This window comes from Protopterus annectens, chromosome 17.part0 (genome assembly GCF_019279795.1).
Source record: "Protopterus annectens isolate FY-2018-M chromosome 17.part0, PAN1.0, whole genome shotgun sequence".
NCBI classification, from domain to species: domain Eukaryota; kingdom Metazoa; phylum Chordata; order Ceratodontiformes; family Protopteridae; genus Protopterus; species Protopterus annectens.
In genome coordinates this window covers 542470359-542483581 of record NC_056751.1, presented here as the reverse complement: position 1 = coordinate 542483581, position 13223 = coordinate 542470359, and the positions used below count along the sequence as shown (strand labels likewise).

Here is a 13223-nt window from a genome sequence, read left to right as displayed (position 1 = left end):
TGAGGCTAGAATATAATTTCTTCTTTCCTTCTTACACAGAAGCCAGATCAATCAGAAATTACAGCCATCCTATGCATGTGAGTAAGAACATCCTAAATTAGCTATATGTCATGATATCCCTCTACTAATACTTCTCAAAAACCTATAATCAAACCCTTGGCCAACATTAATTATTCCCTTCAGCCTTACTAGGATTTCATGCATATTTCCAGCAAAATTATAAACCTAAATGCAGTCAGCATACAAATATGTTCCCAGCTTTTGGAATTTGGATTGTCCAGCATATACTCATTATTATTATTATTATTATTATTATTATTATCATCATCATCATCATCATTATTACTGTGTCTGAATCCATAGAAAAGAAAATTAATTTCTCCTTCTGGTCTTGCTTATTAACTTTTCAGGATGTTAAAAATGACAGATGGGATAACTGCACAGGAAGTGATGCCCTCATGTTAATGCAGAACTCAACAGGTTTGAATGACTGTGTATCTGTACTTCTATTTAGGAACCTTGTAACTGAGTGCCTGATATAGGTACACAAGTAAATCTGAAGTTAAGGGTAACATAACCCCCTTATCAAAAACAGTTCTGCTATGAAAATCTGACTTCCTGAAAGTTGATGTTTCAAAGGAGTAAACAAATGCCTCAAAGCCAAGAGGGTGAAAAACTCGTTTTGTCTTGTTTTCATATTTTTTTTCCTTTTCTTTTACATTGTCCTCCTCACCCCTGAAATTATATATACCATCTCCATGGTCACACTAACTTGAGGAAGGGATAAATCCCCCTGAAAAGTGAATCATTACTGATGTACAATGAGAAATCACCCTGGCAGTGATTTCCTGTAAAGCAAAGCACTGTGCATTATGCCGTTCTTCTTTTTTTCTGTGGGATATTGACGCTAGGGTGTTTCTCGTCAAGATCGTATAGAGAAGCCATCAAGAACATTAGTCCATGACTCACTTTCTACTATACGAAAGCATTTCTAGGCACTTGTAGTTCACCATTCTTGGAGATGTTATTATGTACTGGTATGCATAACTGCAGTTAAACCTTAATCGTTACCCATTCAAGCACGGCTTGACTCAAGTCTGGCAGCTTTTCAAAGCCCTTGCAATGTGAAATAATGCATTTTCATTCCTCACCATTTTGGAAATGTATACTATCTGTAGCAAATTTTATTTTAGCACCATTTATTATATTACTAGAAAGTAAGGTTAATAATGTATGATTAAGTCCATGGAATACATGTGAAATATACTTACTACAAACAGTTGCTCTCCAGTCTTTTATGATGATTCCTTTAGCCGCACAGGCTCGCACATAGGAGGAGAGAGTGGCACACATGCAGTCTTCATTTTTTTCACAAAGGCAAGCATCGTATTTGCACCTCTGAAATGGAGTCAGTTAAAGTAACTAATTATCCACAGCAGTTGAATTAATAACACTGCTATTTTTGCATTTATACCAGATTTTTCTTCATGTATTAATTTGGGTCTATTACTGACAAACCGAGGAACAAATTAGAATATCAAGGTGAAATCAATCGATTTTTTTTTTGTTCTTGATTTGAGACTAGAGCTTAGTATTCATGAGAACACAGTAGACATTTTACACAAATAGCTATCAATATCTAGGCCATCTTTAAGGTTGTATTTTGCTGGTACAAGCAGAAAAAATACAAGAATTAAGCAGGTGTAGAGCTCATCATCTAGTTTATATGTTTTCATTCTGCTTTACCTATTGCCCTCACTCCCACAACATAAAATAGCTTTACTCAAAGGCCAGTAATCATAGGTTCATAGGTTGGTATTAGGCTATCAGTCCTAGGGCCTATACAAGCCTAGCCATAACAATTCCCTGGATAGTTCTTCCCACAATATTTACTTCCCTGGACCCCTGTCTAGCAGGGTGACTGACGTGATCCCCAGGGTGAATTTCCTATCTCCCATCCAATTGTCAAGGTTCCTTTTGAAGAGGGCCAAGGAGGCGCTCTGCTTGACATGTATAATGCATAACAAAAATAATGGGCAGGGGGGACAAAGGCCCAAAAATAGGGCCAGACTTTAAATATTGCTCTTACAGAAGTTGCTAGAATAACAGGTGTTGTGTTACTTTGCATTTACTGAAGGATATGAAGCCTGAAACTCAAATGCCTGTCATTATTTATTGACTTCAATCTTCAGTGATTTACCAGAAAAAACAAACATTTTATGAGGAATGGGCCAAGAATATGAGGCAAAAATCTGCACATTCTGTGAAAATCTGGACAGTTGAGAGGTATGGGTGCCATGTTTTCATATTCTAGTACTGATTTCAAGTTATGTATATGTAATGTACTGTTTTGAGGTAGATTGAAATGGAAAATGTAACAAGTTTTTCTAAAGCAAAAAATATGCTACAATAGTTGATGAGTTAATGACTCTGTGTGAATTGCAAGTGTGTTTTAGGTCACTCCTGCCTGTGATACCAGTGAGCAAGAGAGACTATTTGTTAATACACATGGAGACAAGAATAAGAAAAAATATGATGACCAATTCCCTATTAAAAGTGTAAGACATGGTAATGCAAGGCCCAGAATTTTGAAAAATAAACTCCAGTTCATCGAGAATAGCAGTGAATTCTGAAACGTTCTGTTCACTTTTGAAACAGTTTTGCATTGGGGCTTTTTACCCACCCCCTTGCATCCCCACATTCCTGCTGCTTACACATACTAACTCTGAGACTGCTTGCTGTACTTCAACATAGGAGGGATACTCAGAGAAGAAGACTCTTGGAGTTAGTACGTAATTGCCTATTTCCACCATTTTGTTCATTTTATCAGTTATCACAACTATAGTTCTTACAGATTCATCAAACACACTGTATACAAAGACATGCACGTACACAAAGACACACACCCACAAACACACAGAGAAAGGACTGAAGATTTACCTATGTCTGGATAGAAAACATCAAACAAACATCAGTGTAACGTACACAGGGTAGATGCTTCAAAGTTATTAGCAACAAGTACTGTAAAAGATAAGAGTAACTGACTTACCTTGTAATAGTCTGTAGGATTTACAGTTGAATGGCAGCTTGAAAAAATGCCATTTGACCTCCTAAGAAGGGAACACCAATGCTCAGCATAATTCTCTGGAAAATTAACAAAGGCACTTACTTCCACTTGCAAGAAAACTATTTCAACACCTTTCTTTCATCAGACCATAATCAGCTTAATATGTGTACCAGATTCTGACACAGCATATTGGAAAAAGATTTATTAATGGTCTTTCATTTTCTTATTGGTTTTATAGCAATGTCATTTAAGTCCACAATGCTAAGTTTATCTAACTCAATTCAGAATTTCTCTGATTACAAATGTGTGACTCCACACCACAAAAATGAAGAGGTAGATAACCCCCCACTTCAATACCCTGAGCCAGGGTTTATTAATCACATAGCCTCTCAGTTTGACATTACTTGCAGAAAAATCAATAAATCATTGCTGAAGAAAAGAATTCTGTAATATCTCAATGGCACTTGATCCCAGAAAACAGCATGGATTCACAACAGGACAGTCCGTCAATACAAATGTAATAGTTATTTGATTAAGTAAGCAATATTCTAGGCTAAAAAAGGACTGTGACAATAATCTATGAGGACTTTGCTATGGCATTCAGACTAGTGACACATTAAAGATTTAAAATCTGCAGTATCAGAGAATAGCAGGTTGCCTGGAAACATAGAAGACTGTGGGTTCTATTCCTCCACCAGGTGAATTATTTTATGTATTTATTTATTTTACATTTGTTTACCAAGAGAGTCCGGCTGGGCATAAAATCCTTTTTCAGCGGAGGCCCGGGGAGAAAAGCTCCATTGTCAGTAAACTATTTTGTTAGTAGAAAGGAAATTGTATAATACAATAAAGAAAAAAACAGTAACAGACATTCATAACGGTAAAAAGACTAAAACAGAATAAATTGGTCAAGTGGGAGACAAGAACAATAATCTTGTATAACAATGCTTCTAGAAGACAGTTCTTAGAGTAGCAGCAGGTAGTGACATTGTATACAATGAGTGCAATTACGATACTTAGTCTTATATACAGGTAGCATAGCAAACTGAAGATTTAAAATCTCATAGATATTAACAGTGAGAAAGAAAAAAAAAACAACGTAAGGTAGTCATATGACAAATTCAATGCTCATTACATATGCAATTAAAATTTAAAAATCAGCTAGTTCCATGGTTTGGGCTACCCATGCCCAGTACATGTACAAGTCCAGGAATTGGGTGAGGTGGGCTTTAATGTGATGCTTGAAGTTTTTTAAGCTAGTTATAGTTCTAATTTCAAGTGGTAAGGCATTCCACAGTTTATCAATGTAGTAGGAGTATAGAGAGTCACCTGAGTTATTTTTAATCCTGGTTACTACAATTAGAGCTTTATTAGTGGATCTTAGTGGACGGGTACTTATATGGCGATTGAGGAGGCCTTGTAGAGCTGGTGTTTTATCAGGTTTATAGTACATTTGGTGGGCGGTAGAGAGTTGCATGAGAATGAGTTGGTGGGGTAGTTCTAACCAAGATAGTTGTCTTAGAGCCTTACAATGATGGACCTTTGAGGGCAGCTAGTTGCAGATTTAGCTATGTTATTATAGCAGGCATCTAGCTTGCTTAGGTCTGATTTGGAGAGGTTGGTAAGGATGGGTGAGGTGTATAGTAAAGTTGACAGAAGATGAATTCAGGCTGTGGTTATTCTGGAGTTTGTGGGTAGGTAGTTTTTGCATCTGTATAAGCTACCTATTTTCTTGTGTACTTTTTTACCATCTGTGCAATGTGTAAGTCAAACTTTAGATTTTGATCTATAACAAGACAGAGACGTTGGGTGGATGGTACTGGTTCAATCAAAGTCTTATTACTGGAAGCAATGTTGAAGTAAGTGGACTGGGTTTTGAATTTAGTGGAGCGGAAGAGCATAAGTTTCATTTTATTTGGATTCAAGATTAATTGGGCATCTGCCAACCATGATTCAATAGCATTCAAGGATGTTTGGGTTAAGTTCTGTAGTTCAGGTAGAGTTGGGGCAGAACATACGACAGTGGAGTAGTCTGCATACTGTATAAGGGTGGCTAGAGTTGTAGCATTATGGAGATTATTTGTAAACAGGTTAAAAAGGAGGGGGCCGAGAATAGACCCTTGAGGCATGCCCATAGTCACTGGTAGTAAGGGAGAAAGAGCTTTGTTCTACCGTACTGCTTGTTGCCAGTCTATGAGGTAGTTCTGAAACCAGGCTAGAGTGGAGTAGCTTAGGTTCAGTTTGGACAAGGCAGTCAGCAGTTTGTTATGAGACACTGTATCAAAGGCTTTTGATAAGTCTAAAAAGATGGCTGATACTAGCTCACCTTTATTTCTAAGTTGACTAATGGTGTTAGTGAAGCTAATAAGGGCTGTGGTAGTACTATATTAGGGGCGAAAGCTGTGCTGAGTATTTATAAGTAATTTATTGTCTAGGAGATGGTTAAGTATTTGGGTGTGAACACACCTTTCAAGGATTTGTGATAGAGGGGATAGGATTGCTATGGGCCGATAGTTAGAGATGTCAGTGGAGGGACCTCCTTTGTGTAGGGGTATGATGTGAGCAATTTTCCAGAGAGTGGGGATGTGTTGCTCAGTTATGGAATGGTTAATTAGTAGGGAAACTGGATAGGAGATGGCTTCAGCTGCTATTTTTAAGTATGTTGAGGGTAGGTCGTCAGCTGACTGGGTTGTGGGTTTTATTCAGAGCAAGTATTTGTGTATTTTGTGGGTTGGGACTGGTTTTAAGGAGAATATTTTGTTATTATCTAGTAGAAAGGTTAGGCTGATGGGCAGTGATGGGAAGTTTTGGTTAGTAAGGATTTTGATGGAGTCAATGAAGTATTTATTAAACTGGGTAGCAATACATTCTAGGGGATTACTTGCTGTTGGTTGAGGGGTCTTAGTTTGACCTGGTTGTAGTATTTTATTTAAAGTGGTCCAGAATTTTTGAGGAATATTTTGGTACTTAGCTTGCAAGCTAGTATAGTAATTATTCTTATCAAGTCTTATTTGGGTTTTGGCTTTGTTTCTTAGTTGGAGATACGTCTGGTGAGTAACTATTGATTTTTTGTGGGTCCATTCGTGCCACACGTTATCCCTTTCTTTTAGGGGTGATTTTGTCTATTTAGTGAGCCAAGGAGAGTAATTAGATTGTGCTCGTATTGTTATTTAAGATATTTAAAAATGTGGTGTTAAAGTAGTCGACTGCACTGTCCAGGGGTAAAGTTTTGAGGGGTTTCCAGTTGCAGAGTTTAAGGGATGTTATGAAATCTTGAGGCCTGAAATTTTTGGTGTTGCGAATTTGGTAAGTAGATGGGTTTTTTGTAGGATTTGCCTGATGACGTATAATGTATAAATAAAGAAAATAGCGGTGTAATCTTAGGTTAACACACTTTAATAAAACAATAAAATCATCTCCAGTTAGCGCTTTCGTCTCAACTCTACAGAGACTTCTTCAGACTGAGGTTAACTTCTACAAAATTCCTTTTTTAAGGCTTAATTTGTCACATGCTTTAAACTCGTCACGATACATTCACTTTAAAATATCATTTCCTCTTACTTCCAACTTCCAAAAAGCTAACTTTGTGAAAAAATGCAGATTTTTTGTAATTATAAGAAGAGAATTGTTTTCACTATTGACTTTTTAGATGTTTCATTCACAAAAATATTTGATATCACAGTGATTACTAGTTTGTATCATAAATCATTAGATTCATTAGAATCTTTTAGTTGCCACAGCAAAGATATGATTGACAAAATACTAAAATCTCAGATTTTGAGAGTTCAAATAATTTGCCTCTGTAAGAATTGCAGGAACATCTGCAAATAATCAGGACATTGTTTTGTCCATGGGGAATACGCAGCCATAGTGATTTGGTCAGTCCACAAATTTGTCAACGTAAAACCAACAAATTGCTTATTATAATGTATTTAGTCACATATTGGACCTAATTCCACATTTAGGTTTATAACTACTTATGGTAATAATATATTTTAAATAAAACAGATCTTACTTAAGCACTGGAATAATTGTTCAATGGACTGGAATAAGACTCCATTTTTACATAATTCATCCAAATTTATGTAAAGATAAGACAAAGGTCTAAATCAGTATTTTAAAGTGAAGCAACTGTTAGATAATTTTCATATAACTGTATGTGGTTGTTAAGAGACCTTGTTTATGAAAGTATAACTTCTGTGCTGCAAGGTTTATCTAATTCTGTTTAAGTACAACTGTTTTACTGCTAAGTACATATTCATGTAAGGATTGTTGGTCAATTATTGTAATAACAATCAAAACCTCTCAACTGCTCTAATCATTGTACTAGTTTTTAAGTATAAAAACAGTGTTCTCATTCCTTATCTGCTCTATCCTGGCCCTCTTTGCTAAGAAACTGTAGTTTTATATGCTTATTTTCACTTTTTTTCTTTTGCAGTTACTCTACCTACCAGCTACTTAGAGTTATACTGCAACAGTGTGCTGATTCCTGTTCTCTGCAAGCCGCCTCTCAGTTAAACAGGATACTTTAAAAGTTTATTTTCTGGTGTCTTACAAGCACCCTGTGTAGGTTTACATTTAAATATCTTTGTATTCCTGACACTTTGTACAATACCATTCTGAGACTTGCACTCTAGGACCTGCACCCCCCCTGCATTTTTCTTGCAGGACTTTAAATCTTTATTTTTACTTGGGTAATCTTGGGTTTCTGCTGACTTACTCCCATTAACATTATCCTGCAAAGAACGGCGTATGCGTTCAACTTTCCTTATATGTAGGGTAGCACACACTCAATAAGACCAATGCTGTCCCCACCTGAAACCCCCTTTAGCCAACCCCACCTTTACTCCCACTGCCTAATAATTTTCTTTACATTCATTCCCAGTGGAAAAGTTTGAATTTGGCTACAAAAATCAAGTATAGCCCAAACAGACTATATTTACCACTTACACTGCAATCCTTGCCAAAGGTTTTAGCCCTCTTTGTTTGCTCTGCTCACTCCGCTCCCCTCCCTATCCCCAAATCCCTCCCACCCCAGCTGTACTCAAATTTAATCTAGCAAAAGACCGCTCCCACTAATATCCAACCAATCAACTCATACCTCCCATAATCTCCACCCCTCTACTCCTCCTTCCTACTTATCATACATCCTAATCCCAACACAGTCATGTCACTAACTACTACAATTATAATCCTTTGCTGCACTGTTGTAGCATTTACTACATCTTACGAAGACATTTCAGTCAATTCTCCCAACCACTTCCATTGCACTCTGTCAACTACCCTTCTCAAATTCCCACCACACAGTTTCACTACTCCAACCCCAAAATGCCTCCTTCCACCACACCTACCTAATTACCAAGCCCGCACCTCATCTGAATGCAAATTATTCTTAAAATACCACAAGCATTTCACTGCATATATAAAACATATCCTCTGCATTCTCTCTAAACTTACTCTCAGTGGAGACGTGCACCCTAACCCTGGCCCCAATTTCTCCAACCTCTCCACAAACCCCCCTTCAAATAGCACCCCTATCACCCAAATCACACTTAATAAAAAGCCAACAGACTTCCTCATTATGTCTCTTAATATCATAAGCATCTGTAACAAAATCCAAGACCTCCAGGCATGCATACACCTGTATTCCCGACATCCTTATCCTAACCGAATCTTGGCTTAAACATCAAAAGTGAAGAAATGCTCCCACCTGGATATAACATCCTCTGCAAGGACAGAATATCCAGAAAAGAAGGAGGAGTGGCACTGATGTATAAACATCACCTCAATATCCAAATTCTCACCCAGTCAGCTCCCCAGATTGACAAGGAAGAAATCCTCTATGCTACCCTAAAATTAAATCCTAAGAAAGCAATCAACTTAATAGGTTGCTACTTTCCTCCAGGTCAAAATATAACCCCCCTTGAAAACCTATTAAACTGGGCCAATCTCTCCCTACCCCAAGAAACCATCATATTCGGTGACTTTAAGATCAATTGGCTGCCCTGCAGTAGTAAACCTCTAGCACTCCACCTAGATCTCCATGGCTCCTCACAGCTTATACAATCCCCAACCAGGATAAATAAAAACCCCAATAATCACACCATTCTTGATTGGGCTATAGTCAACAAAGATCCTCAATCTTACCTGGAAAGCTCCTTACCTGACTCCCTAAGTGACCACTCCCCAACCTTCCTACTAAAACACCACATAAATAGCAGCAAACCAATTGTCCACCAACACATTTGATACAAAGCTAAATTCAACTCCAGCTCCTTCATCACCTCCCTACAAAAAATAAACTGGTCACCCCTAAAATACCTCAACCTAGATGAAGCAGTCCACTACTTTAACAGCACTTTCCTCAACACCCTTAATTCCCATGCCCCCAAAAGATGCACCAAAATCCAAACTAAAAAATCCCCCTGGCTACAAAAAAACACCAAAGACCTTATGAAATCCAGGGATAAAATATGGGAACAATGGTGCACAAACAAAACCCCCTCAGATAGGCAACTATTCCTTGAACTACGTAACAAAGTCAAAAAGCAAGTAAAAGGAGACAAAACACTTTTCTATCAGACATCCCTAAACTCCTCCTAAAACAACCCAAAGCAATTCTGGTCCACAATTAACTCTATCCTCTACCTAGTGAAGGTAAACACCTCCCTCCCCCACCAACCACCCCTCTCTCCATCTGTAGCACAGCTGACTCTTTCAAAAAACATTTTACAGAGACCGTTCTATCCCTAACTAAAAAAACACTTCCCTAAATCAACACCCCCCACACCCAAACCAACTTCATCCCTCCCTCCCTTCTTCCTTTCCACAGTACCCACCTCCAGCATAAAAAAACTACTGACAAAACTTAAACTCACAAGACTAGCAGGTGACAACCTACCCACAGAATACCTAAAAATAGCAGCTGATGTTTTAGCTTATCCCATCTCCATATTAATCAACTGCTCCATATCTGAGTCCTATGTGCCAACCTTATGGAAAATATCCCACATCATACCCCTACACAAAGGCGGCCCCTCAACAGACATCTCCAACTTCTGCCCCATTGCCATCCTCTCACCTCTCTCCAAGATACTCGAAAAATGTATCAACTCACAGATCTCCATTATCTCCTAGACAATAATCTCCTCTCCTACATACAGCATGGTTTCAGACCACACCATAGCACCACAACTGCTCTGCTCTCCTTCACTCACACCATTCTCCAACATAAAAACAATGGCCTTTTCTCCTCTGCTGTATTATTTGACCTATCGAAGGCTTTTTATATTGTATCACATGATCTTCTACTCTCTGCACTCTCCAACTTCTCCTTTTCCATACCTGCCATCAATTGGTTCCACAGCTATCTACATGGCCTCCAGCAGTCAGTTGTCTGGCACAGCGATATATCCCCTTGCCTCCTTGTTACTCTTGGGGTTCCCCAAGGCTCCATCCTTGGCCCCTTGCTTTTCTCCATTTTTACCAATAACCTGCACACCGCCACCAAACATGCCTCCCTCATACAGTATGCAGATGACTCCACTGTCATCTGCTCAGCTCCTGCTCTAACAGAACTACAAAAGATCACTCAAGCATCTTTCTCTCCTGTTCAAAGTTGGCTATTAAATACACAACTCCTCCTCAACCCAAATAAGACCAAACTCCTCATCTTTCAACCCTCAAAATCTACCCTGAACATTCCCCATTTCAACACACTTGCCAAAGACAACCCTTCCATCTTACCAACAGCCCACACTAAGCTAGTCGGTGTAAAGATTGACAACAAACTCAAATTTGACACTCACATATCACTCACAATAAAAAAAGTCCACAAAAAAATGGGTGCCTCGTATAGAAACCAACAATACATAACCAAACCAGCCAGAATCTCTACCACAACTTCCCAACTAATCTCAACCCTACTCTATGCATCACTCATGCTCACAAATCTTCGACAATCAGACCTAAAGAAACTCAAAGCCTGCTACAATAAAATTGCAAAATTTGCATCAGGGGACTCCCACCGCAGTCACCACTGTGTCTCCCTTAGAAACCTAGACTGGTTTGAGCTCCCTCAACTCTTACACCTAACCCAACTTACCTTTGCTCATAAACTTGTAAACCACCCTCTTAAAATTCCCTCACTTCATACACTTCTCCAACCCTACCAATCCTCCAGACCCCTTTGCTCCTGCAACAAAAATCTACTCCAAGTCACCAAATCCAACAACTCTGCAGGGGAAGCGCTATTCTCCTACTCCATATCCAAAATCTGGAACTCACTTCCCACTGCCATAGCTACCCTCCCTTCCAGCAGTCTCTTCAAAAATGCTCTTAAAGCACACCTAAAATCTCACTGGCTATGTCCTTGTCCATACCCCAACTAACCCCCCCTTTCTCCTGTACCACTAATTAGCTGCCAGCTCTACTATTAGCTGTCAACAGGTTATCAGTATTTCATTACTATTTCATATCCTTTAACTAGCAGATGATTGCACTACAATGTTTACTCTTTTCTCTATGTGAGAAATTAATACTACTAGGCAAATGTCTTGCACCTTATATTGTTATTATACTCTGACATATGTCATTACCTGTCAGACTGTGTCTTTGCTATAAATAGACTGTTTTTTCCCCTCTGAAATGCTAGATTATACTCTTATATTATGTGAAATTTTGCTTGTCTGAATATATGGAGCCTTCCTTGTGATATTATACTCTGACATATAGGTCATTTCTCCTGTTGAACTTTGTCTTTACTATAATTATACCGTTTCTTTTTTCATCTGATATGCTAGATTTTACTCTTATATTATGTAAATCTCATATGTCTGAATATATGGAGCTTTTCTCCCCAGACCTCCGCTGAAAATGGGCATATACCCAGTCGGACTTTCCCGGTCAACAAATGTAAAATAAAATAAAATAAACAAACATATGAAACAGCAGAGGGATTTGATACCAACCAAAGCCATAGTTACCACAGGGTACAAAGGTCAGGTTCCCTAGGTACAAGTTGTTAGAGGGTGCTATTGACAAAATGGAAAATGGGCTGGCTGGCATCTCCAAATCAGTAGTGCAAAATATTTTTAGGCAGCTATTGATGCAGTATCAGCGATCATTTAAGCAGCTGGGAATCTCACTACAAGTTCTGAAAGAGCCTTTATGTGGGCACATAATAGTTTTTTTAAGAGGAAGACATTGTGTACAAGTGTTTTGCTTTTTTTTTTTGGGGGGGGGGGTTTCAACTCAGGAGGATTCTGGCTTGGGGATAACATGCCAATTTTTGGATTCATAGCTGCATCTCTTGTACAAACAGCTATTTCTGGACATAAACCATTGTCTTGTGCCAACTATACCAACTACAGTTCTAAGCATGTACATAAATCAACAGGTTTTCATCAGTGACATGTACTTACCTCTATCACTGAATATATAATATGCAAAGCACAGTGTTTTGTGGGTCATTTTAGTTAGGAAAAACTGCAAAAATATTTAAGTTCAGAATCATGGATCATTTCAGAGATATTTGTTGCCATAGGGAAAATATTTTTGAGAAATCCTCTAGATGCTTCTTGTTTATTGGACTAATATCAGATTGTGGCCCAAATAAAATGGGTTGACAAAATATTTTAAATTAAAACAACAAATTTTTCATAATCAGTTTAATACTCTTGTTTTCACCAGGTTTGAATGACTGCTTAGAGATCTAATTATTATTGTACTTTTTGTCATTAGAGGTAAGTAGTATATTACTTGCATTGGACTCTAATTCCCATCACATTTTAGATGAACATCTGTGTTTTCATTTCATATTACATTTTTTCACTAGATGTCAGTAGCAGTTAATAGTTGTGTGTGAAGTGAGTTTATATTTGTTTTTGGATTTTACAAATATTGTTTGCCTTGTATACAAATAATGCTTCCTTTTAAGAATAAAATATTTCTGCTCAATGTGATAAGTATTTATAAGTTATAAACATAAGAACAGGTAATGTTACTTGTCTTTAAAGGCTTGCACTTCCATGTATGTTCTGTCCTTATTCAGGGAGCTCACGTGACACTGGTGATCTTGTTTTGCATAAGTTGTACTTTTTTTTCCAGTGACGAGCTGTGACTTTCAGGCAAAACCAGTTGACAACAGTTTATGGTC

General features: G+C 38.0%; 1 protein-coding gene across 1 annotated transcript in view; it reads right to left on the bottom strand.

The window, feature by feature from the left end:
- Nucleotides 1–13223, bottom strand: part of LOC122791456 (mucin-2-like) — a 539946-nt gene that overhangs the window by 266756 nt on the left and 259967 nt on the right. Inside the window, exons 16-17 of the mRNA XM_044059201.1 lie at nucleotides 3050–3144; nucleotides 1272–1398 (exon numbers count right to left, since the gene is read on the bottom strand). Coding sequence (XP_043915136.1) covers nucleotides 1272–1398; nucleotides 3050–3144 — 222 coding nt within the window. The remainder of the gene's footprint in view (nucleotides 1–1271; nucleotides 1399–3049; nucleotides 3145–13223) is intronic.